Source organism: Carcharhinus amblyrhynchos, chromosome 27 (assembly GCF_965287045.1).
Source record: "Carcharhinus amblyrhynchos chromosome 27, sCarAmb.v2.hapA, whole genome shotgun sequence".
NCBI lineage: Eukaryota > Metazoa > Chordata > Chondrichthyes > Carcharhiniformes > Carcharhinidae > Carcharhinus > Carcharhinus amblyrhynchos.
The window spans coordinates 37,546,377-37,573,574 of record NC_137350.1 but is presented as its reverse complement, the minus strand read 5'-3'; the positions used below and the strand labels follow the sequence as shown (position 1 = coordinate 37,573,574).

The following is a 27,198-nucleotide window of genomic DNA, read 5'->3' as shown; positions in this document are numbered from 1 at the left end:
TAACTAAAACCTCCTACCCTTCTGGGGACTTTATCCCGCTATTCCCATGCTATTCATGTATTTGTCAAAATGCCCCTTAAAAGTCACTGCCATATCTGCTTCCACTACCTCCCCGGCAACGAGTTCCAGGCACCCAATACTCTATATAAAAAATCTGCCTCGTATATCTCCTTTAAACCTTGCCCCTCACACCTTAAATCTGTGCTCCCCAGTAATTCACTCTTCAACCCTGCGAAAAAGCTTCTGATTATCCACTCTGCCCATGCCTCTCAATCTTGTAGACTTTTATCGGGTTGCTCCTCAACCTCCATCGTTCCAGTGAGAAGCCAAGCTTCTCCAACCTCTCCTCATAGCTAAAGACCTCCATACCAGGCAACATCCTGGTAAATCTTTTCTGTAGCCTCTCTGGTAGTGTGGCAACCAGAATTGAACACTATATTCCAAGTTACCTAATCCATTTGGAGAAAAAACTCCACTACATCAATTGTCAGTCCTGAACATCTCCAAATTCTGACAGTGTTTGGAAGTGATTATGGTATTGTGGGAGTTTTCCTCAATTGCTCCTCACTTATCTAATTAAATGCCATCAATGCTTTCTGCTGATTCTAATGAACTTTCTTACTATTAGAATGTAACATCCAACTTTACAGAACTATATTTTGCCTTGTCCTCCAATGAACTAATGAAAGATTTCTTTCCTTTCAAATTAAGTTCAAATTTCAATCAGCTAAAGTGTTTCAGAATTTACCTTTCGTCCTTCACTTAAGGTTCTTGGCTTCATCGTCTGACTTTATTAAACCTCTACACCACCTCCACTGATAAATCATCCTCCAGGGGCCTGCATTCCCCCTTCTCCATAATCCAAGCTTCTACAAAGTTGAAGTCTGCCCAAAAGACAGCTCTGGTATCCAAGGAGTATGCAAAAATAGTTGATCTGACAGTTAATTCTTTACCGTTTTTACAATCTGACTACTTTATTCATAATACAACCAGTGCTCTTCTGAACTTTATTTGTTCATAATTCCCAGTGTACGACCTCACTTTTAATACAATGGAAAAACAATGAAAAATCTCAATGTAGTCTCTTTTTCTAACACATTTTTTCCCAACTTCTCTCCTTGAGTGACTTCATTCAGTCTTTTATGATTCTAAATGCCAAAAGGGCTTCACTGGTTTAAAAGTTCTTTTCCACCATGGTGGGTGGCATCATAATACCAGCATGGTTCTAGGTTTAATTTTAAATGGCAATTTTATAAAAATATTAGAAACTTAGCAATTTAAAACTGCCCACTTTTGAAATAAAAATACAAAAAACTTTAAATTAAAGCAAGATGTATTTCATTAGCAAGTTCAACCATAAAAATAGAAACAGAAATTAGATCAGCAAACTAGGCAAAAGTGCCTTACCAAGCTTGATTTTTCAGTTTTCGAAGTTCTTTAGTTGCCCATGTAGCCAAAGTTTTAGTTTTGTTCGTTTTTGATCGTCTTCCTTCAGTCAATAATTCATGAATCATAGGTCTGGCTTCGACTAATTTCAGTACATCCTTGCCAAATGCTGTACACAAATCTCTGAAAAGTGTAAATGTTCACAAAAATTACAGAATAAAAAGGATTTTTACTGATATGAAGCCATCCTCTCGCACCCCCCTTCCCCAAACATTCACTTTGGGACTCTTCATAAAACCAGAAGTCGATACATGATTTGTCAATAACAGTACAGATGAAAAGTGATTTGGACATTCAGAACATAACTCCAGAAAATGAGAGAGAATAGGGTCAGGCCATTGCCCTGGAAAACATGTTGAGAATGAACAGCAAATTAAATAAGTTAATAGCTGTAACTAGATCTGTCATTTTCCATCTCATCTCAAGCATGCTTACCCTATCAGTCCAGCAGCACAGGCTACTACCCCATCTGTATGATCCTCATCTCGTGCAATGTGATCAATAAAGGAGAGAATGAATTCTACTCTTGGTTGCACCAACATCACATCAGCTGCAGAAGAACATTTGAAAATGTTTAAAACTAAACATTTAAATCGAACTGATTATGTACGTATTATGTACAATTGAACTTACGATGCACATTCTCTTGGTCACCCTTCAGACCCTGAATGATGCCAGTGTATGCCTCCAGACAGCCTTCTCTTAGTTCATTCAGGTAATCCACCATATCATAATCTGTCTAAAAAAATAATCCAAATCTTAGCATAGCTGGCCAGAATGTAAACCCACAGTAAGGATACATGCTAAATTTATTATACAAGATCTTAAAGCATGGAATAAAAAAAAACACATGAAAATTCAAAACACCGCCCAAGTTAAAGCTAATAATTTGGTTTAATATTTACAAACTGAACAGGATTTGTTTACATGTGCATGCCTTCAAGTCCCATGAGCCTGCTCCATTATTTGAGAATATCATGACTGATCAGATTATGGCCTGTCTACCCCCATACCCATAGATTCTTCATTGTGAAGTAAATCTAACTCAGCCTTAAAAATATTCAATAACCCTGCCTCTACACCACTCTGGGGAAGAGTGTTTCACAGGCCAACAACCCTCAAAAATTCTCCTACTCTGTCTTGGGTTACAAGTTCACCAAAATAAAATTACATTAAAGAACATTCAAAATTAGTTTAACAAAACGTTACCAAGTTAATAGCTTATTAAATTCCTTTTATTGTTACACCAAAAGACAAGTGTCAAAATTTGAAACAGAGGGACTTACAACACTTATTTCGCACTTACTTTGTCTACTTGAGCCTGTGAAGCTTGCTGAAGAGTATCCAGAACAATATCTAGATACTTCTTAAATTCTCCGGCAATAGCAAGGGCGATATCCCCAAACACAGACAGAATCTGTGGCTTAACAGACCGGTGGACATTTTCATTCTGGAAAGAGACAATTACAAATGGAAATAACGGCAAAATACCCACAACACGATTTAGGAACTGCACTATGTTACTGCACTTCTGGAAAAAGTAATCTATAAAGCAGATTGTCCCTGGATGATTACTTTTCAGGAACTGAAGTTGTAGAACTAAAGTTAAAATGGTGAAAATACTGACAGGAACCCGTCTGGAAGATTTTAATCACAAATTAAGCTTAGTATCAGACAAACTCACCCCCAGATTCTCCAGCAAGAGTTGCATCATTTCATCACAGAAAGGTAGCATATTGGATTGCAGCGCTCTGCACAGGTCACCAACTAGGCCCACTGCTGCAAGACACACCTTCAACAAAGTTTTAGAACATTAAATTATCAACCATTCCCAGCAAATACCCTTTACATTCCACAACTGAAGCTAATCTTCACTGGGCTACGGTCAGTGATTGGACTGCTCTTTGATAGTGCAAGCATGGAATTTCAACCCACCAATCTCTCCTATAAAGTATTAGCATCAATACCAAATGTTTGGATTCCAAACACTGCCAGGTGACATAAATCTAATCGCCATTTAGATCATCTCCCCAATTCCCATGCATTTCACATCCTACATAATTCATGTGCAATTGAAGCCTGCACAATGTAAAATGTATGATTACAGAACACTTGTTCAAAAAACACAGTTTCGCCCAGACAAGTGAGCAGCAATTACTGGGCACTCTAGCTGTTTTCTTTTTTAATTCAGGAAGACAGGTACAAGTTTCTCAAGCTGATCTTGCAGAAGAATCTGAAGCTTATATTGTCATAGCTTAATTGGTACATTATTGAAAGTGTTCTTAAAAGTCCTGCAGGTCACTAGGGTCTGATTAGTTAAACAAAATTAGAACATAAGAACATAAGAAATAGGAGCAGGAGTAGGCCATCTAGCCCTTCGAGCCTGCCCCGCCATTCAATAAGATCATGGCTGATCTGTCGTGGCTCAGTTCCACATTCCCGCCCTCTCCCCATAACCCTTAATCCCCTCTCTTATCAAGAACCCATCAACCCGCTTCTTAAAAATATTTAGCGAGGCAGCCTCCACCACTTCAATGGGCAGAGAATTCCAGAGATTCACCACCCTTTGAGTGAAGAAGTTCCTCCTCAACTCCGTTCTAAACCGCCTCCCCTTTATCTTGAGGCTGTGCCCCCTAGTCCTACTGTCTTTGAGTGGGAAGAGTCTCTCCACCTCTATCCTATCCATCATCTTATACGTCTCAATGAGATCTCCCCTCATTCTTCTAAACTCTAACGAGTACAAGCCCAGTTTATTCAGCCTCTCCTCATAGCTCAATCCCCTCAACTCCGGTATCAGCCTAGTAAACCTCCTCTGCACTCCCTCCATAATTAGAAGCTAATAAAATAGCACACTAGATTATATGAATCAAGTAATCATTTTGCATTTATATAGTGCCTTTAATATAGTAAAAGCAATGTTTTTTTGTGGGCCAGGTTAAGTGTCAAATCAAGTAACTGAACAGCTGCAGGTAGTGTCATATTAAATTCCATTTATATAGGGGACCCCCAACTTTATGTCTAACAGTCAGCCTTTAAAAAATGATTTAACTGGTTATTTAGCTCATTTGTTACTTGGAATCCTGCTCGGCCTTGCCTGATTAACCAGGAAACATCAGAATTGCTACAAATGGTTTTCTGAACTGACTCCAGGTTGATCTTTTCTGCTTTCTCCATCAGCTGGAGAAAAGGTCAAAGGAGGAAGGTTTGCTATTTAAAAGTGAAATCTACCAAAAGATGAGATTCAGTACAGACGACAACCTCTCATTTCCTGCACAATAGTAACTTTGCCGTACAACTATTTCAGACACTGGGAAACATCCCAAAGATGCAAAATACGCAAGCTTATTTCAGCAAAATCAAATTTAAGACAGGACCAGGGATTTCTTTGGGATAAGAAGTATTAAGTAGGGAGGGGGGTACACAGAAAGAGGAAACAAAAAGAGGTGGACAAAAAACTATGCCCACTTTCAAGTGTCTGTGCCAGAGATTAGACGGAAGCTTTAATTGCCTAGCGAACGTTTCATTATCTCCTTCACCCCCACAAAGAACAGCAAACTCTTACCAAGCCTTTTGGCCAAGATAAAGCGTAGTATCCATGTACTGTACTTGAAGTCATGAGATTACACCAAGGCATCATTTGAAGCAATTTTTAAAACGGCATCTCGGCCTTTTGGCTAGGACGCAAATGAGATCGAGCCTTGGAAAAGGTGCCTGCTCCAATCAGCTTGGATCATGTTGATCAAGCCCAAGGAAGCAAGAGGCCTGTCTTGTCAGCATGGATCTGGAATATCTCACTTGCTGAGACTCAATTGGACATAGATAAAAACCCAGCAAATTCTTACCTGATATTCTGCATAATTCTTCAGTCCAATTCCTAGGTACGGTTTGAATGCATCCATGTACTTCAAAAACTCTGAACCTAGTACTGTAGGAAAGAAAATGTTAATACACACAGAACATTGGGGGGGAGCAAAATAGCTGCAGTCAAAAAATTAATCTGCAAATTACTGTTATATTCAAATTTTCTACTTTGTTACACTTGTTAGGTACTTACTCAGTGAATCAGTAACAGTTGTTAGTAACAGCTCATTCTGGAAAATTTCTTAAAATTAAGGTTGCACTCATTTTTCAATAAAGATAGTTGCTTTTAGCTGTCAGCTGCACTTTCATGAATCTAAATTACCAACTATTGAATATCATTCAATTCATAAATCATTTATCACAATATGGACCTATTTTCAATTCCTAGGATGTAAAATGAATTCAGTGTTATTCAATTTAGTGCAAATGTTTCAATTTTCTAAGGTTATAAGTGAAAGGTTCTATTTCTGCAGGTAATATCAAATTAGTCAATTTCCAACAGCCAGGACACAAAATAAAATTGAACTAAACCTACTGCACTATATGACAGTTTGATCTTTGAAAGTCTGCTGCACAACTGTTTCGTAATTTGGCTGTTTAATAACTTGTGTTTAAATTTAGCTCTCCACAGGAAGAATTGTGTTTAAGTTCCATGTAGCTTTGAGTGCCAATTTCTAAATTGGAACAAAAAGAAACAAGATGGAATGACAGAAGTAGAGTGTATAAAAGCAAATTACTGCGGATGCTGTAATTTGAAACCAAAAGAGAAAATGCTGGAAAATCTCAGCAGGTCTGGCAGCATCTGTAGGGACAAAAAAAAAGCTGACGTTTCAAGTCCAGATGACTGTCTGTCAAAGCTGCTAGAGTGTACTTGGTCTTTCCCATTCCAAAATTAACTCACTAATTAAAATTAAAGTACTAAATCTAGCTATAATTCAATGGAAACAAGGCATCATTGTCACCCAAGGAACTAAAAGTACCAATCTTAGCAGAATTATTCTTTTCATTTTATTAAATGATGAAACATACCTTCAACTAGAGTGCTGACAGCCATGAGGGCATCTTCCTGCACACCACCAGAACCAGCAGTGCTTTGGAACATTCTTAGCAATGATGCCATCACCACATCTGAAATTTGCAGTGCATCCTGGTGCTGGACCTTCCGCAGTACATTCTAAGGACCAGACAGAAAAGTAAAGTTTAGTTAAACTAGTAAATACATTAATTTATCTTGAAAACAAAAATAAATCCTTCAGAAACATTCATAATCACCATTATCTTTCTGCGTGGTGCATGAACTTGTCATCATCAGAATCTGTTCGGAGCAAATAAACTCAGGCCAATTCGAAAACAATTACCTCATAATAGCCTGAATACAGATAATTTTACTGGAATTTCTAGCTTTTATACATATTTCACCTGCATCAAGAAACTAGTTTAAGTGCACGGTTGAGGGCCACTCTGCAGGGGCCAAGATGCTATTTTGATGAAAAACATATTACCCAATAACAGGCAATAGGGAACTTTGCAAAATCAAGTAAAACGTATCAGCAGAATATAGGTGATACGGGAGCAAAAATACTAGTTACCTGTAAAGTAGCACACAACAGAGATTGAAGATCATTGTACTGAATTCTGTCCGAGGTACTTTGAATATGAGACTGTATGGAATAAAAAAAGCATAGCCTGAAATTTCACTGAAATAACTTTTAGCATACAATAGGTACATGGCTGTTGTAAATCTCACTGCAGTCATCTAGAACTTACAAAATTGTCTTCATAGAATTTTGCATACCCCAAGTTGATCTAGGATGAGTTTTACATTTGTCTCCTCCAGATTAGATAGCTACTGATGACAGAATGGATTATAATGCTCAGTTGCATCATGACTGTTAAGGGGCAGATGATCTTGCATTGTTGAGTACTTTGGTATTTTTTTTTGCTGCCCATTTGCCAGAGGAAATATAGAAAATTCTCAGGAACAGCGGTATGAGAAACCAGATTAAGCATATTAGGCCAAATACTGAACCCCCATTATATTTTTGAGCCTCCCTGCACACTAAATATGTGCATCATTGTATGACATCTTGGGTGGGGGGACAGGTGCATATTTTGCCATTAGGATCAGGATGTGGGCTCCAGCAACAATTCAATTTATTTTTATCCCTATTGTATTGCTTAACAAGTATTCCTAAAGCCTGTTGAAAAAAGAAACCTGAAAGGATTAAAGCAAACTTAGTTAAGACAAATTAAACAGAAAAAGGACATAATTGGTTTAGCATAATTTTGTTCAGTTACCCTACTGATTATTTTGACTGCATTAATGCCCATTGGTCAGGACAATCTCTCTTCAATCCCATCTTGCCTAGTGAGGTGGTGAAGAGGTGAAATGGCCTAGTATGTCACCCAGTTTAAAAGCAATGAAGGATGGGCATAAATGCTGGCCCAGCCAACAATACCCATACCCCATCAATGAATAAAAACACATTGCTGTAAAACCAATGTCTCTTAATGGGATTCCAGACCCACAGCACAGCAATCATTGATAGTTTCATGTTCACCATTACTGAGACTAGCTTTGCATTCCACATTTATTGAAAGTGGGGTTGGGAGCAGCAGAGAGAAGGGTAGGAAGTACTGTGGAGAGACTCCACTGGAGGTTTGGTCTAGGTCTGTACAATAGCTACCCAGAAGTTAGATGTGGTAACTATTGGTGTAACTTTCCTGCCACATACTGGTGTAACCCAGGGGGAATCAAAGCTGGCAATTTAAGTTTCCTTTTTAGATAGTTCCCAGTGCAGGGCAATTGTTCAGGGGAGGTTTGCACTTCTAGACAATTGCTGTGCTAAGCTTACCCATCAAGTTCCAAGCGATTACTTCATGTATTTTTGGAGCAATACTTTTGAGCCAGAGTGCCCATTTAAAATAAAGTGACTGAGGAAAATATTATACATTACATTTGTTACAATCCACATACCTCCATTTGTAATACTTGCTGGAGCCTTTCCATGATAACCAGAGTTGTTTTCTGCACTGCAGGGTAGCAGTCTTTGGCACTGTTCTTGACTATTTCCATCAATGCCTCATATGCAGCGCTCCTCAAGTTATTCTGATGCCCATCAGGTCTAAAGAAAATCGCTTGCTTAGCAATTAAATCTACATCTGTACTTTAGATTTGGTATTAATTATACAGTTAAACTTCCAAAACAATTTCCAGAACAACGTGGCTGCACAATAACTACCCCCAATAAATACAGAAATGCAAATTGTTATTTCAGCATCAAGCCAAGGCACTGCCAAGTACCAAGTATAAGCAGCTATATTATGAGATGCAAATATTCATGGAAAATGATTCAATGCATTTCATGCAGCAGTAATAAACTCTAAGTGTGAGCGATAAATATTAGCCATAACCAGCAAGCTACAAATTTATCAGCCTACTCCCTAAATCAGCAATTAAAATACATTAAGGAAGGGCATAAAGTGTTTCCCCTACCGGTCAGTAGTTTCTAATAGTTTTTGAACTATTAATTCAAACGATGACGAGAGACAATATGTTGCAGGTTCTTCCTGATCATCTGCTACATCTGCAGCTTCATAAGCAGCTTCTGCTAAACTGGAGAATGCCTGTAAAAATGGCAAGACTTCACTTTAAAGATTAAAAGTGATTATTTTAATTGCACCAATTGTCAAGTTTTAGCTAATTTTGTTAACATAGAAAAAGATGCAAAGAACAAAAGGTCCATGGAATGAATTACAGGCAGAGAGATGTTCGCAAAGTACTAATGTTGCAGTTCAGTCATTAATGTTGCCTGTATGGCCCCAAAATCCCACCTTCATGCTACCCTCCCACTTCTCTCCAAGTACTGATCGCAGTTTGGATATTTCATGGGCATTTGCCCTATTGACAAACCCAAGTTCTGATGCTCCTACGTATTTAGAGGGTACCAAAACAGAACCAGATTTTGACATTAGCCATTCCTATCTCAGCTATTTTCCCGGAAGAAATCTATTCTACAATAGAATGAAAGCACAACTCAAATGAATTTTCAAGACTAGGAAGATTGTAGAACACAGGACCCTCCAAACATGTGAATTTAGTTTCATATTAAGTACAAATAAATCTGAAATAAAAGGAAGCTTGATATTCACATTTTGTATTTGCACAGTTAACAACAATGGCATCCAGTAAATGGCTCAAGGTCATTGTTAAAACATTATTCAAGACTATCAACTATTTTACAAACCCATCACGAGGTTTCCAATCTTACCAGTATTGATTAGGATCAAACAGAGTTTAAATAAATCATTTTCATGTAGTTCTCTGCTCAATAAGTGACTCACCCAACAAACATTAGAAGCCACTCGAGGTTCCGCTCCCAGACCTTCAATGAGGCATTGCAATAGAGGAGTCAAATACATGTCATTGATGGCAGCTTCAGGAAGCAACTCACAAATTCGTCCCACTGTCCAGGCTGTAGTATCCCGAACCACAACACTAGGATCTTTCATTAGCTCTATCAGTGTAGGCATTGCCTGCAATTAGAAATACGTTTATAAACAGTGACAACTATCAAGGACATTTATACTGGTTAAAACAGCCATAGATACCTGCACAACACTAAAAACTTAAACATTTCAGAAGACTAAGGAAATTTGGCATGTCCGCTACGACTCACCAACTTTTACAGATGCATCATAGAAAGCATTCTTTAGTTGTATCACAGCTTGGTCTGGCTACTGCTCTGGCCAGACTACAAAAAGCGACAAAGGCTGGTGAATGCAGCCCAGTCCATTACACAAACCAGCCTCCCATCCACTGACTGTCTACACTTCCCACTGCTTCAAAGCAGCCAGCATAATTAAGGACCCCAAGCACCCCTGACATTCTCTCTCCCACCTTCTTCCTGGGAAAAGATAGAAAAGTCTGAGGTCACATACCAACTGACTTAACAGTTTCTTCCCTGCTGCTAGACTTCTGAATGGACTTACCTCACACTAAGTTGATGGTTCTCTGCACCCTAGCTATGACTAACACTACATTCGGCACTCTTTCCTTCTCTATGAATGGTATGCTTTGTCTGTATAGCATGCAAGAAACTGTATACTAATACATGTGACAATAAATAAATTACTGAAGTCTTGGAAGTAATTGTGTGGACATATTCAAAACCACATTTTACAACCATCCTGGAAACTCTATATAGCTTCAAGAATGACTCCTTCCACCAAAACAACTGAGCAATTCACACAGCAGATTCTCTCGAACATCAGCAATCCATGTTGCAGAGAAACTCCGCATCAACCTTAAGCCGCACCCTCTGAGCAATAAAATCTAATCACATAAGCTTAGAGCAGGAACTGATTATCCCAGAAAAATAGCCATGCTTTTCTTCAAATCAACTTTATTATTTTAGCTAAAGATAGCTTCCAGACATGCAGTCGAAGGCAGAAATTGGACATTACAAAATCACAGATCAACCTACAGCCCACCAATAAGGTGTGCTCAAGCTCCAACAAAATGCTCACATTAGCCATTTGATAAAACACACAAATTTAATTAAGCATAGTCCAATACATTAAAATTTTCAACACATTTCTCCAATACATAAATATTCTAATCCAAACACCTTTGGTTGAATGGTTGAGCAGAATTAAGAGTTTTTGCATAGTCTATCCTCAAGAGTAAAGTATGATTTATTATCCATAACCACAGCTATCTGATAACTTTTGAGATGAAGGAACTCAGACACTGTCTTGCAGCTTCAGTAGTAACTGAACATGTAAATTGCAGTAAGGCTATATTTCTACCTGTATCACTAGTGGTTTTAGTTGATTGGGTTCAGGTCCTTCCAGAATAGAGCCAAATGCCATCACTGCAGCATCTCTGTACCTCCAGTCCGGATTTTTGATATGCTCCTTGATAAATGGAAGTATGTGTGGAACAATGTCATCCTCACAGCAAGTTGCCAGCAGCATGAGACAAACACCAGCGGCTTTGCATGGATTCCAGTCATCATCGTCATCGTTTTCATCCTAATAGTGAAAGGATGAATGATTTAAAATAAAAATACTGCATTCCAGTATCTATTGCCAAGAATCAAATGACCACATAAAATCAGCATTTATTTTGCTCAATGGGCAAAAAAATACTACCTAGCTCAACTATGATGTTAACCAATCTGAAGAGAGGAGATTAGGGTGCTCAAAATAGAAACCATTACAGTTACACATGCTTTAAGTTGAGGCTTAATTATCTTCAGTGTTCCAGCATGTTGGGAACGATAGTTATCTGTCAAAAGTTACATTCTTTAAGAGATGTGGGATGGTGCTGCTGGGGGAGGTACTGGAATTTGGAAATATGTTTATTAGAGATAATGAAGCAATTGATTTCTCATGCATTAACATCTTATTTGCATAAATGCTATGAACAAATATTGAGCTGAAACAGTAAGCATCTAGAATGTCACAAAATATAAGTGATTCTACATTAAAATTTAATATCACTTGTTCGTCCATCATCAATGAGGACCTCATTTTAATAAAAAGTTAATATTTAATTGTTTTAATAAAATTAAAATTTGTTACACTTGGCATGCTCTAAACTCCCAGCATACAGTAACAAACCACCCTCCCAAGATATTAGCCTTAAAACAAATCCATGCCGTAGCTAGCTGAACGACGTAAAAGAAATTAGTCACTTTTACTTTAGAAAAAGGATTAGTCCCTGTGGATTTATAAGCAACATGCACAAGGGAAGAAAGTGTCAGATAAATAGCTGGTCTTGGATAATTTTGACTCATTAATTTTGATGTTGATGCTCAGAAAAGTTGCAGGTGCATGTTGAGATATCATCTGACTGCATCAATCGTTTCATCTAATGCAGATTGGGTCTTGGAACTTGCAAGAACTGAAAGATCAGGTATCCTGCACAAGATCTTGGATAAAATATTTTTGACATGACTGGCAATTTTTTGGGATAAAATGTGTTTTAAAAAACATTAATAATGTCCCATTTTTGTTAGAGACCTAAAATGGCACAATTTAACAAAGAACAATACGCCAACCAAGGTGTCCATGCATTATTTGGAGTAATTTGATTAGTTCAGTTTCTGTCTTTTATCTAGATTTTGCTTCTAAGATATTTAGAAGTTCCTCACTGGTAGGTTTCAAGCCACCCCCCCTCACCAAGATTCACAAAGACCTCAGAGTTTTGGTCTGCTATTCTTTTATGAACGAGGTTTATGCACATCTGCTCAGACACTCCTGTGTGGATGCAGATATCGCCTGTACATCTTTTCAAGTTAAATGGTAGTCTTGAGGACAAATTCTCTGCTGCTCAGGTTTTAAGGCTTCAGATCAGAAGCCCCCAACAAATAACAGTCCCTTTTGTATATTAAAGATCTTTAACTGTAACAAACATACTAAAAAGTAAACTGCATCAAGATAGTACAGGGGGCTTTGTTGTACAGGACTGATCACAGGTGAGGTGCCTGAAGATTGGAGGATGGCAAATGTTGTACCTTTAAGAAGGGCTGCAGGGAAAAGCCTGGGGACTATAGGCTGGTGAGTCTAACATCTGTAGTGGGTAAGCTGTTAGAAGGTATTCTGAGAGACAGGATCTCCAGGCATTTAGAGGGGCAAAGGCTGATAAGGGACAGCCAGCATGGCTTTGAGAGTGGAAAAGTCATGGTCTCAAACTTGATTTGAGTTTTTTTGAAGGGGTAACCAAGATGGACAGTGCAGTTGGTGTTGTCAACATGGACTTTAGCAAGGCACCACACGATAGTTGTTACATAAGGTTAAATCTCATGGGACTCAGAGTGAGGTAGCCAAATGGATACAAAATAGGCTTGATGACAGAAGACAGAGGATGAGCATAGAGAGTTGTTTTCCCAAACTGCACGCCTGTGACCAGTGGTGTGCCTCAAGGATCAGCTGGGTTCACTGTCATTTGTATTAATGATCTGGATGAGAATTTAGGAGGCATGGAAGATGACCCCTACATCACCAATCTTGGGGACAGTGAAGGTGCTTATCTAGGTTGCAAAGTGATCTTATCAATTGGGCCAGTGGGCTGATGAATGGCAGATGGCGTTTAATTCAGTTAAAGCAGTAAACCGGAAGTAGGCTGTGGGGTGGCCTGGGAAGGTTCTCTGAACAATAGATTTGAACAGGGAAGATTCCCAAGACACCACATGTAAAGTCTCCCACCCTCCCCCCCTCTAACTTAAAAAATCGGAGCAAGGCAGAGACAGAGTGATTCGTGGCAGGAATGCTGAGGGTAAGAGATTTTTTATTCATCTTTCTTTTTCGCTGAGTTTTTTAAAAAGACTGTGCAGGTGCCTGAAGCAGGGGGAATTATGTGTGTGAGGCCAGTTTGTTGTTCTCAGTGTCGGATGTGGGAGGTCCTGAAGTCTCCTAGCCTCCCGGATGTCCATACCTGCACCAGGTGTGTCGAGCTGCAGCTCCTAAGGGACTGCATTAGGGAACTGGAGCTGACAGAGAGGAGTTACAGGCAGATGGTCTCACCAGGGCCACGGGAGGCAGACAAGTGGGTCACGGTTAGGAAGGGGAAAGGTCAGGTACTAGAGAGTACACCAGTGGCTGTGCCCCTTAACAAGTACTCCCCTGTGGCTCAGAAGGGTAAAGGAGTAAGGCAGTGGTGATAATGGACTCTATAGTGAGGGGGTCAGACAGGCGATTCTGCAGACGCAGTCAAGAAACTCAGATGGTAGCTTGCCTCCCTGGTGCCAGGATCTGGGATGTTTCTGATCACATCCAAGATATCCTGAAGTGGGTGGGAGAAGAGCCAGGTGCTGTGGTACATATTGGTACCAATGACATAGGTAGGAAAAGGGAGGAGGTCCTGAAAGGAGAACATAGGGAGTTAGGAAGGGAGTTGAGAAAGACTGCGAAAGTGGTAATCTCAGGATTGCTGTCTGTGCTACAAGACAGTAAGAGTAGGAATGGAATGAGGTGAAGGATAAATGCATGGCCGAGGGATTAGAGCAGGGTGCAGGGACTCAAGTTTCTGGGTCATTGGGACCTTTCTTGGGGCAGGTGTGACCTGTACAAAAAGGATGGGTTGCACTTAAATCCCAGTGGGACCAATATCCTGGCAGGGAGGTTTGCTAACGCTATGGGGAGAGTTTAAACTAGAAACGTTGGGAGTGGGAATCAAACTGAAGTGACTAGGAGAGGGGTTAGCTGACAATTAGAGAAAGCTTGTCGACAGTGGGAGACAGAGGATAGGCAGGTGGTAGAGAAGGGGAGCACTCAGACCGAAGGTCTGAGATGTGTCCATTTTAATGCAAGGAGTGTTGTGAACAAAGGGGTTGAGCTTAGAGCATGGATCACTACTTGGAAATGTGATGTGGTGACCATTACAGAGGCTTGGATGATTCAGGGACAGGACCAGTTACTTCAAGTGCTGGGTTTCAGATGTTTCAGAAAAGACAGGGAGGGAGTGGCACTGTTGATCAGAGATATTGTCACAGCTGAAGATGGACGCCATGGAGGGATTGGCTATGGAGTCTCTGTGGGTGAAGGTTAGGAACTGGAAGGGGTCAATAATTTTACTGGGTGTTTTCCATAGGTCGCCCAATAGTAACAGGGATGTTGAGCAGCAGATTGGGAAGCAGATCCTGGAAAGGTGTAATAAGTTGTCATGATGGGAGATTTTAATTTCCCAAATATTGATTGGCATCTCCCCAGGGTAAGAGATTTAGATGGGGAGGAGTTTGTTAGGTGTTTTCAGGAGGGTTTCTTGACAGTTTGTGGATAAGCCTACAAGAGAGGCTGCACTTGATTTGGTATTGGGATATGAACCTGGTCAGGTGTCAGATCTCAGTGGGAGAGCATTTGAGATAGTGATCATAATTCTATCTCCTTTACAATAGCATTGGAGACAGATAGGATCAGACAAGTTAGAAAAGTGTTTAATTGGAGTAAGGGGAATTATGAGGCTATCAAGACAGGAAACTGGAGGCTTAAATTGGAAAGAGGTTTTCTTAGGGAAACATGGCAAATTTTCAGGGAATATTTGTCTATAGTTCTGCATAGCAATGTTCCAATGAGACAGGAAAGTTATGGTAGGTTACAGGAACCATGGTGTACAAAGGCTGTAATAAATCTAGTCAAGAAGAAATGAAAAGCTTACAAAAGGTTCAGAGAGCTAGGTAATGTTAGAGATCTAGAAGAGTATACAACTAGTATTAAGGATCTTAAGGAAACTAGGAGAGCCAGAAGGGGTCATGAGAAAGTCTTGGCAGGCAGGAAGGATTAAGGTAAGCCCCAAGGCATTCTACAAGTATGTGAAGAGCAAGAGGATAAGACATGAAAGAATAGCACCTATCAAGTGTGACAGCAGGAAAGTTTGTATGGAACTGGAAGAAACAGCAGAGGTACTCCTGGTCAGATCTCACTTGGAGTACTGTGCTCAGTTCTGGTCACCTCATTACAGGGGGTATGTGGAAGCCATGGAAAGGGTGCAGAGGAGATTTACAAGGATGTTGCCTGGATTGGGGGGCATGCCTTATGAGGACAGGTTGAGGGAGCTTGGCCTTTTCTCTTTGGAGAGACGAAGGTGGAACTGATAGAGATGAGTAAGATGTTGAGATGTACTGATCGAGTGGATGGTCAGAGGCTTTTTCCCAGGGCTGAAACGGTTGCCACAAGAGGACACAGGTTTAAGGTGTTGGGGAGTAGGTAGAGGAGATGTCAGGGGTAAGTTTTTCACTCAGTGGTGGGTATGTGGAATGGACTGCTGGCAACGGTGGTGGAGGCAGATTCGATAGGGTCTTTTAAGAGACTTTTAGATAAGCACATGGAACTTAGTAAGATAGAGGGTTATAGGTAAGCCCAGTAATCTCTAAGGTAAGGACATGTTCGGCACAACTTTGTGGGCCGAAGGGCCTGTATTGTGTTTAATTTAGATAAATACGGGATGATGCATTTTGGTACATCAAATTAGGGCAGGACTTAGTTAATGGTACGGTGTTGGGGAGAGTTACAGAACGAAGATCAGGAGTTCAGGTTCACAGCTCCTTGAAAGTGGAGTCACAGGTGGATAGAGTGGTGAAGGCAGCATTTGGCATGCTTGGTTTCTGCGGTCAGAACATTGAATAAATACAGGAATTAGGATGTCTTGAAGTTGTACGAGACATTGGTACGGTCACACTTGGAATACTGCACAGAGTTCTGGTCACCCTATTATCAAAAGGATATTATTCATCTAGAAAATATGCAGAAAAAAGATTAATTAGGATGCTATTGGGACTTGATGGTTTGAGTTATAAAGGAGCAGTTGAGAGCACAGGAGGCTTAGGATGAACTTAGAGGTCTATAAAATGATGAAGGGGAAAGATCAGCTAGATAGTCAACATCTCTTCCCAATGGTACGGGACTCTAAAACAAGAGGGCATAGGTTTAAGGTGAGAGGAGAGAGGTGGAAAAGGGTCCAGAGGGCCAATTTTTTCAGATGTTTAGTGTACGGAAAAGCTGCCAGAGGTAGTAAAGGTGGGTACAATTTTCTTTTTTAAAAAGCATTTAGACAATTACAAAAGAAAGATATAAAGGGATATGAACCAAATGCAGGTAACCGGATTTAGCTTAGTGGTTTAAAAAAAACAGCATGGACAAATTGGGCCGAAAGGCCTGTTTCGACGCTGTAATCCCCTGACTAATCAGCTCCAAAGTGCAAGTGCTCAATAAATAATACTAGCTACTTGGAAAATTAAAAAAAATTGCATTTATATATCACCTAAGGCCATCCCAAAACACCAAGGCAACGATGTGCAATTAAAATCAGAGGCATAGGAAACAAACAGATAAGCTTAACTGTTACAGTAAGCATTACAGAAAATAGCTATATTGCAAGAGCTGCAATGCGTCATAGATACAGCATGGAGGGCGCTCACCCAAAATTCATAACTAGAATTAAACAATGGCTTTAAATAAAACAGCATATATTCTGCAGTTCATGGCCAAAACTCAGTATCTCACCTACCATGAACAGTACAAGGTGAGAAATATATATAAAATCATTCTAATAATCATGTGCCTAGAACCTGCTCATCATGCACAAATATGCGTTTTTAAAAAAGATAAAACACTTTCAAAAGGAGGCAATTTTGCTACTAAAAAATAACTTTCAGCTGGCTTCAAAAACAGCCTCATTGACAAAAGGTTTACCTAAGAATTGATCTTAATATACAGCAAATACAGCTGTTAGCCTCAAAAGGGCCATAGTGAAGTTGCACTTAAGAAGCAGAATAAGGCACCATGTTAGGCACCTGCAATAATCTAGAGCCCCATTAGTAAAAAAAAATTCCAAGATGTTATAATAGATTTTACAGGAAGGACTTAACTGCAAAACATCTTGCTGTTTATCATATCAAATTTGGTACCAAGTTACAGTCTTACCTGTTTGGTCAGTGTCTGGGTAAGGATAGGTACCAAGTACTGCAGCGCTCCCTTGGCATAGAATTTACTTGTGTGCTCAGGAGGTCTTCCTTGTTCTGCTGCCTGTATAAAAATCAAGTATCATTAACAAACTATTTTAAAAATAAACTAACTGCAATTCTCATTGATTAGTAAATTTAATTCAATATTCTGTCTAAACTAGCTTTAAATACTCTTCAAAAGCTTGGCAAACAAAGTCTCAAATATGGTCCAATATGTACATCAACTGAACAGTTTCAGCGTGGTGCATGGTGTTTCATCATAGACTAATTGCCAGCTCTATGTTATAGATGAAGCAAATAATGGTTTTCATTGAACTTAGTGATAATTAAATATCCGAACCCACAAAAGCAAAACAATCTGTCAAAGCAATTCATTAGGTCAAGCAGCTTCTGTAAAGGGAAAGTGAATGTTTCCGTTTAACTGACCTTTAACGGAACTGATGAAAGGTCACTCAACCTGAAAGGTTAGCTGTTTCTCTCCACAGATGCTACCAGACTTGCTGAGATCTCAATACTTCTGCTTTTATTCAGATTTCAAACATGTCATATTTTATGTCACAACAAATATTTTGAAAAATAGCTTTCATGGGATAATGCTTTCTAAAGCAATATTTCTAGTATTGCGATCATGTCATGCCTGTGCATGCAGTTATAAATCTAGGACCAGCACACAGGGAAAATCTTCCCCCATAAAGAGAGCACAAAGCAAAAACAGATTGCAAATTAAAAAACAATACATCAAGTAACTTTGATTATAATTTTAAGATTTATGGAACAGTTTAAAAATCATACCTCTGAAGCTTCAATCGCAAGATCCATTTCCTCATCACAAACATTGGACCAGAATTCAATTCCTTGTAGGGCCACCTCATCAATATCACTCTTCATAGCTTCAATGGTAATCTTGAGGGTTTTTCAAAATATAAAGAGCTTGTTGTTACATTCACACAGATTAAATACAATTATTTACTCATGGATTGATTGCTGGCAACACCAATAATCCAAGATATTCTGGGCAGGCCCAAAATAAAGTAACACTGAAGTGAACGTCAACGTTTACTAATCCATTGCAGAAAGTCAGATACTGATTATATTAGTAGACCCTCCAAATTTGCAAACACCAAAGAGATTATTTGTTCATAAACCCACACCACCAAATTTACAATTTTGTTTTGTAGAACAGATGTTCAATACAAAGCGCAGAAATCGCAAAAGAAAACTTTTTTTAAACGATTAATAGTTTAGGTTAAAATGTCTAGTTCCAATATTTGCATCATGTAACATGAGTTAACCTGCATTTATCCTGCAGCTTTATTACTAAATCTGGCTCAAATCGTGTTAATCTGACAACATGGCATAAATTAAATGCTGTCATTTTTTGGTAGATATCCAAGTTTATTTGGAAAGTTCATAATATGCAAATAATTCTCAGCTACACAGCACTGAAACAACTTGCCGGTGGCACGGTGTATCATCATCAGAATTGAAACTAGCAACAGAATAAGCAATTTACTTTAAATGAATTTTCCAGCCAGCATGTTGAGAAACCACTATATTATTCTTCAATATTTCTATAAGTGTGAAATACTGCAACATGGCTTCCTTAGTTTGCTAAATAATTTTAGACGCTGCCTTCCAAATCCTTCAGATATGCCAAAACATTTCACAGCCAATTCTGAAGTGTCAGTTCTGTTGTAATGCAGCTGCAGCACTCAATTTTCACACATTAAGATCCCACAAAGGCAAGAAATTATGCTTTTAGTGGTGTTGGCTTGGTCACTCCTGCCACATTTCCCCCAGTGTGTATATATACATACACAATACATGTATAATATTAACATACGTATATATCTCTCACACATGTTTAAGTCTTGTGCCCTAGTCTCTGCTTGTATCCACAATTTTCTGCCTAAATGAGATACCAAAGGGCTGAACAGCTGGACTCAACTGCAAATTAGAGAAAAATGACCACTTGGGTCAATTTTCTTTCAATTTAGAGATTTTAATCTGTCCATATACACACTGGCAATTTGTGGTCTAAGGATGAAGATTCCTGTTTTGCTACTAAACCCCATTTCCCCAAAACAAGGCAGTAAACTAGCTCAAGACAAATTATACTTACAGCAAAAAGAGCAGGGCCCATGTACGTCTCCATATATTGGTAATAAAGGGACATAATCTTCACCAAGTTTTGCAAGGCAGCAACTCGTACCTATCAGGTGAAAACAATGGTTCAGTTCAGAAACATTCATCTTACAAACACAATTATGAAATCAAATGATTTTACAATTTAGGGAATTTAATGTTTCTTACCCTCGTATCAGGACATTGGGTTGCTTCACAGACTACTTGCATAATAAAGTGCCTTTCAGACTGCAAAGAAATAAAATAAATGCAAGATGGATCAAAATTTAACCTTAGTCACTGCAGCAGATGAATGCATAGTAATGCTTGTGCATCCAGATATTCTGTTTTTGTGTGTTCCAAGGGCAAACATCACCACTTAATTTCCACAAAATCAAACATTGGCAAGTCAGTCCTATTTTGCTCTTGTACATGTCAAACTATCAAGATTTAGATAGTGTGCAGAATCCAGTTAACTTTGTAGCCATTGATTAAAACCGCTCGATAATCACTGGGGAAGGAGTTCAGCAAAATAGGGCTTACTCGAAGACTAAGATAACATGTTAAAGATATAGGTCCATAAGACAGAGCAGAAGCAGGCCATTCAGCCATCAGACACTGGAGAAATTCTGTGGAAAGTTAAAAGCTAGATTACCTTGCTTAAACCTCTTCCTAATTTCACATCCCTCCCTTCCCTCATTTTGGAAAAACTTGTTTCATATTTAACAGTTCACTTTAGTTTTAGTTGAGGATATTACAAAATAAAAGGGTTGAGGTTGTAAGAAATAAAACAAATCAATAAATTCCAGTTAGAACTTTTTTTAAAAACCAAAAACATGGTCAAGTCTCAGTTTCAATTCATTGCTTCATCAGGTGGAAAGCAGCGTGGTGCAGGATTTCTCATCGGACTTCAGACCAGGAAGCTACATACCAACTGACTACATTGTATTAAAAAATGATGCACCTATATTCCCAAATCCAGATTCTGGGCCTTACTAGATTAGTTTAATGTCATTTGCCAGTTTGTATTGCATATCCCACCCTACATTCTCATGTAAGTACAAAATACAGTTCAAGGTTGCTAATGAAACAGAGCAAAGATGACTTCTTACCTCTTTGTCAAAGTTAGCTTTGGTGAATTCCAAGGAGTTGAGCAGCGCATTGGTTGCAGCTAACTTCACGTTGTTACTGGGCTCCTCCTTTCGCATCCCTTGAATAATTGCAGTCAGGATTTCATTTGATTTGTCCTGTAGTTGCTCAGGATCCTGAAAAAGCAAAAATGTTGCTCAGCTTTTAAATTTTCCCTGCTAAGTCCTACAGGCAGACTCACTAGAATTAACTGATTTGAATATATTCCATCCCTTATACTGAGTTTTCACAAAGTAAGCTGGTCAGTTTAAAACTGCAAGTTTATTAAATTTACCGTAATTTTGTACATTTTAATATAATACCATAACTAAATTGAGTTATCTGTCACACATTGCAGAAGTATACACAAAGGTGTTTCCTGTTAAGATTCTGAAAATTTGGGCAGAACGATAGCAGTGGTTAGCACTGCTCACTCAGCACCAGGGACTCAGGTTCAATTCCTGGCTCGGGTCACTGTGTGGAGTCTGCACGCTCTCCCCATGACTACATGGGCTTCCTCCAGAGACTCCAGTTTCCTCTCAGTCCAAAGATGCACAGGTTAGGTGGCTTGGCAATGCTATATTGCCCTTCATGGCAGGGGTACTAGCTTGGGTAACTACATGGGCCTGGGTAGGATTGTGGTCAGTGCAGACCCGGTGGACTGAATGGCCTCTTTTTGCACTGCAGGATATAATTCTATGAAATTAGTGACTCCATGACACCTCACTTCCTTGATAGTCTACCATTTTAGCTTGCCTCTTAAGCTGTTCTTTTGTGATCTGTTAAGGGGAGATCCTTTTTGCACACTTAGGAGCCACTAAGTGCAGGAAACTCAGACGTTCCGACTGGTCAAAAAACTTATTGCTACTTTACGTCAAAGGTGCAACACCAAAATGCTATGCTTCAATTTCAGCAGAATTAAACAAGCAAGTCAAAGGATTGGAGTTTCTACCTAAAATGCTACCCTTTTCTAACAAAGGAATGCATTTCCAATTAGTGCAAACTTAGCAGCCTTGTACAATTACGAAGTAAACAAAATACAATGCAACATGGAGAAAGTATCAGCCAATCCTCCTCAACTGCAATCATACACCAGTATGGTTGGATTTGGCATTTTTGCAGATGTGATCCTTTTAAAATAATTTTGCACAACATTCTAATGCTGCTAAGACCTCCACACAAGAATAGATTGAAAATTTAAATCAAAATTTGTTATTTAACTTAAATACAAGGCCCCATTTATTTTATAGGGTTACAGGATGTGATGGCAAGCAGACCTCAAAAGCCTTTGGAAGAACCTCGAATTGCTAAGATTTGGTTGCCATGACTATTAAGAACATCCATCAGCTGCAAATGGGCTGCATCACCATTGAACAAAACCTTATTGCCCAATTATTAGCCTTTACAAACCTTCCTTCAACTCTGGAGCCAGATTAGCAATTTCAAATCCAATCTTTCACTAACTTTTTGTATTCATTCAAGGAACATGGGCTTTGCTGTTGAGGCCAGGATTCATTGCATATCCCCAATAGCCCTCAAGATAATGGTGTGGAACTGCCTTTTTGAACCACTGCAGTCCATAAGGTACAGGTACACACGTGCTGTTTTAAAAAAATTCAAACTGAATCCAATTCATGGTCCCCACAAGAGAGACAAACAATATGAGGAATTGCATCTCATCTTGGGCTTGATCAAAACAAGATCCAAACTAACAAAATCAGGTGGTACAGCCCATCCTGGGCTGGTATTAAACTTCATCTTAGCCCAAAGGACAAGATGGCTTTGAAGAACTTCATCAGGCAACGCCTTGGTTGAAACTCATTGTCTGCCATGATCATTGACTATTCCCTAGCCTGGGAAATCAACCTGCCATGATCATTGACTCTCCCCTGCCAGGTAGAGAGGGTGTTCCAGGAATTTGACAATGCAATAATAAAGGAACGTCAGACAATTGTTTCCAAGTCAGGTAGCAAACGGGTTGAAAGAGAATTTCTTGATGGTGGTCATGGAATGTGCTGTCCAAGGAGTCATGGTCTGTTCTTGCAGTGCACCTTATAAATGGTACACGCTACTGCTACGCATTGGTGGAGGATGAAGTGAATGGCTGTGGAAAGGCTTGTACATCAAGCAGGCTGCTTTGTCCTGGAAGGGGTCAAGCTTGAGTTTTGCTAGAGCTGCACTCATCCAGGCAAGGGAACAGTATTTTAATACACACTGACTCATGCCTTGTAGACTGTGAACAGGTTTTGGAGAGTCAGGCGGCAAGTTGCATGTTGCAAGATTGCCTCTGCTCGTGGCCACTTTAATCCTGTTAAGTTTCTGGTCAGTAGGAACGCCAGATGTTGATCGTGGGGGATTCAGTGACAGCAGTGCCATTGAATGAATAGGCAGTAGTTAAATTTTGTTGGAGATGGGACTTCATCTCCTCAAGAACCATGTGGTGGTCACTTCTACCAATGCTGTCACAGACAGATGCATCATCAGCAGACAGTTTGGTAAGGATGAGGCAAGCCTGTTTTTCCTTCTTGTACATTCCATCACCATCTACTACAGACCTAATCCAGCAGCTTCGTCCTTTGGGATTTGACTGGTTTGGTGTGTGGTGGTACAGTTCATACAATGCATTGTTGCTAAATTCACCCACTCAGCAGCACAAAAATTCTATATTGCAAAAGGTTAAGTGAAATTGAAGTGGAGGGCATTAGTTCTTCAATATGTTTTCACGTACACAACGTCAATGGGTATAGGCCATTGGGCATGCAATTTTTTTCAGATCAATGCGCACTATACAACAAACATTTCCGGTGGCAAGCACAGTAGAAAATGGAAATTAATGCTCAATGGTGTTGCAAAACAAATGGCAAATGATAGTAAAATGACACAAGAAACCTTAACCAAACCAGTACTGTTGTTTGGGAGAATAAGTTAAGAAAATACTCACTATATCCTGGCATATATAACCAATAGCTTCCAAAGTAGCCTCTTTCATATGTTCAGTGCTATTGGGATTTGTAACATTTGCAACCAGGTGAGGAATGAGTTCCGGCCACTGAACAACAGGAATCTCCGCACATGCGATTCCTGCCACACACTGAGATGCAGAGCTGGGCCTGTAGGTCTCTGTGCCCAGAGTTTGCAAGACCTGTAGGTGTAGTTTAAAAAGTTCAAAAGGAGGGTTAATTGTTCAAAGATAAGCAACTTTGCAACAATTCCAACACAAGTAATTTAAAAGATGGAGAATAGGACAGGGTGCATAACCCCCATACTTTAATTAGGCTCGAAAGGCACTAATTGGACTCTTAATTGGTTAAGATTCAAACTTGGCAGTTATGCTAGAGAGATATTTAAAGAAAATGCAGAAAGGGAAAATAGACTATTTATGCCAGTAAAGAAAAGCAAATCACAGACTAAAACTCTTCTACCAATAGAAGAGTGCATTTTACTAAATGGATGATAGAGTATCAAGCATCCACCCAAAATTTACACACACCTTGCACTCTAACTGCATAACGCTATCCTTTAAGTTAGAATTTACATCGATATATGCCATCGAAACCTCAATTCCACTAGCACATTTTTACACAATTCAGTATTCTTACAGCAGAGAGCCATAAATAAACCAAAATAGCAAAGGATATTCGCTTTGGTCCCTACTATAGTACTTGAAACTAAAATTTAAAAATTGCACGAAGGGTTTGTATGTCAAAAATAGAAAATGGAAACAGCAAGTCAGCATCAGTGAACTGAAAATTCACATTTCAGATGTGACCCTATTTTTGATGTGAATCCCTTATAAAATGCAAGAAACAGGAGAAAACATTATGTATTAAGTTGCAAGCAAATATATCACCCCCAGTTGCTGAGTATTCATGCATTGTATTGGATTATTCGGATTTGGTTCCCTGCTGAGCCATATACATATAAAGTAAAACAAAGCTTAAGATGTCATTAACCAGACTTGCTCTGAAGTACAAGAAAAACAGATTTATATAGTATACACTCCATTGCTGCAATCTGTTAGAAAAGTGCTTATATGGAAAACTCGCTGGAAGAATTTATCTTACATTATCAGTACGTTAACACTGCCAGCTCCATGAAATATCGCATGAATACTCATGAACTGTGTTAGTAAAAGTCTCTTCCATAAGATGGAAACTTAGGATTAGAACTTAAATGGCCAAAAAGGGAGTTCAATTAAATTGCAAGATAATTGCAAACATGAATACACATTCGGAACCACAACTGTGACCAGATTATATCTGCATTAATAATTTTCTTGGAAAAGATTTTGCTTCAAAACACTATGCTTCATCAAATCCATGTTATAAAGCAACTCTACCTGCATGAATAATGCAATGCACATGCAAATATCCCAAATACTTGCTTAAAGCTTAGATAATTTAATCATGTTGCTTCAGGTAATTAAATTACTGGTTGCAAAACTAAGTTGCAAGCATTTTCCCAAAGCTTTGTCTTGCACTCACCAGGACTATCACAAGAATACCAATACCAAGGGAAACAAATTCATACTCTATGAAAGTGTGTATTGACTAGTTGGAAAGAATGCTATAAGCAGAGGCGTTGCCATAGAGACTGCATCAGCTAGTGATGACTGACAGTTCCATGGCTACATCACTACCAATCAGCACACTTCATATAGTATGTTTTTTGTTCCTCCTGAAATTGGCATTCTTGCAATTGCCCTGATCAATGCAAGACAAAAAGCTTTAACAAATGTATCTTTTCAGCAATACTCAAGTTTTGTAGTATCAAACCATTATTTGTAATCCTTTATAAATGAACTTTGGTTTGACTTGTTAGACTTCTAATTACCAACCGAAATCAGTGCTCAGAACACCATTTTTTTCTCAGCTGAATTGCTAGATTAATGAATTATAGATCAATCTTTTAAGGCCTGCAGATTGAACAAATGTTTTGCAAATAAAGATTAAAAAATATAAAATTTCTGAACAAACCTGTGCTAAAAATGGTTCCCGAACAGTCAAACATGTGAAACTACACACTAGATGGACAAAGAGCTATTACTGCATTCTTTACCAACTAACAAAAATGACTGCTGTTACGCTAAGGAATACTATTTACATGTTAAAGTCATGGCAGTCTAAAATAGGAAAGGTTGTGTTCCCTTTACCCTACCCAGTTAGATTATTTTAGCAACTCCAAGTAGCTTGAATGGCATAAAACTTCATTCTTCCTGGTTACCACAAAATAGACAAACTTCAATATTAAAATTATAAAAGGTTACCACAGCCACAACTTACAAAAGTTTTTATTTCTCGACGAGCATTGGTGTCAATTGCCAGCCACCTTTGCTGATATTGTGTCTTGACGTCAAGATCCTTAGACGTCAGGGAATTCTTGATTTGTAGACCTGCTGCAATTCGGGCAACTTGACTGTTTCCTGGATTTGCTAGCACTTTTGAGAGTTCCACTAGGAAGGTAGGCTACATTGAAAGAGAAATGTGGAAAAAAGTTACTTAGTTATATAATTCCCATTTGATTACTGATCATGTATTTCTAGTTTAAAATTTGAGCAAGAGCCCTAAATGTTTTGGCTTCAACACAATCTGTACTGTACAACTGATCAAATGGAAAACAGCAATTAAAATGGATTTAAACTTAAAACATAAGGATTTCCGATATTTTTGCACCCAAGTGAAATCCATCTACCCAGCTATCTGCAAGACTGTCAGAAAAACTTCAGATCTTGGTGGATGGAACAGATGATAATGAATCTCAGCACTAACACCAAGTGCCAGAAAGCAGTAACAGATCCAGGCTCAAGCCTCCATTTAACAAAAGTCAGACAAAGAGCAGAAGCTGCAACGACTTTTTATACAGTCATGCCGAAGTGTTGTCTGGCACTTTACCATAGGTGGGCATTGATAGCAGGCTGTGCAATAGAAAATTCACTCAAAGCATGAAGAGGATGAGTTACAGAAGAAAAAATATGCAGATAATCTGCCTTACGAGTTCACATGCTATTAAACAAACACCTTCACTGCTGCACTGAAGAGTCATCTTAAATTAAGTGCTCAAGTACCACTGGAATCCACAGTCTTCTGATCCAGACGCAAGGGCACTGACAACTGATTAAACATTACACTAGTATTAGTGAAGTACAGCAATAATCACCTAAAGAATTTTAAAA

The 27,198-nt window shown here is 39.0% G+C and overlaps 1 protein-coding gene across 1 annotated transcript in view; it reads right to left on the bottom strand.

Annotated features, from left to right (window-relative positions):
* The window catches only part of kpnb1 (karyopherin (importin) beta 1), a 40,662-nt gene that overhangs the window by 2,500 nt on the left and 10,964 nt on the right, over positions 1-27,198 (bottom strand). The window contains exons 3-21 of the mRNA XM_080213435.1: positions 26,309-26,491; positions 23,968-24,168; positions 21,011-21,163; positions 20,088-20,147; positions 19,897-19,986; positions 18,567-18,677; positions 17,734-17,835; positions 11,119-11,343; positions 9,652-9,843; positions 8,804-8,934; positions 8,285-8,432; positions 6,897-6,968; positions 6,337-6,481; positions 5,289-5,371; positions 3,131-3,238; positions 2,753-2,896; positions 2,080-2,185; positions 1,882-1,996; positions 1,408-1,569 (exon numbers count right to left, since the gene is read on the bottom strand). Coding sequence (XP_080069561.1) covers positions 1,408-1,569; positions 1,882-1,996; positions 2,080-2,185; positions 2,753-2,896; positions 3,131-3,238; positions 5,289-5,371; positions 6,337-6,481; positions 6,897-6,968; positions 8,285-8,432; positions 8,804-8,934; positions 9,652-9,843; positions 11,119-11,343; positions 17,734-17,835; positions 18,567-18,677; positions 19,897-19,986; positions 20,088-20,147; positions 21,011-21,163; positions 23,968-24,168; positions 26,309-26,491 — 2,531 coding nt within the window. The remainder of the gene's footprint in view (positions 1-1,407; positions 1,570-1,881; positions 1,997-2,079; positions 2,186-2,752; positions 2,897-3,130; positions 3,239-5,288; positions 5,372-6,336; positions 6,482-6,896; positions 6,969-8,284; positions 8,433-8,803; positions 8,935-9,651; positions 9,844-11,118; positions 11,344-17,733; positions 17,836-18,566; positions 18,678-19,896; positions 19,987-20,087; positions 20,148-21,010; positions 21,164-23,967; positions 24,169-26,308; positions 26,492-27,198) is intronic.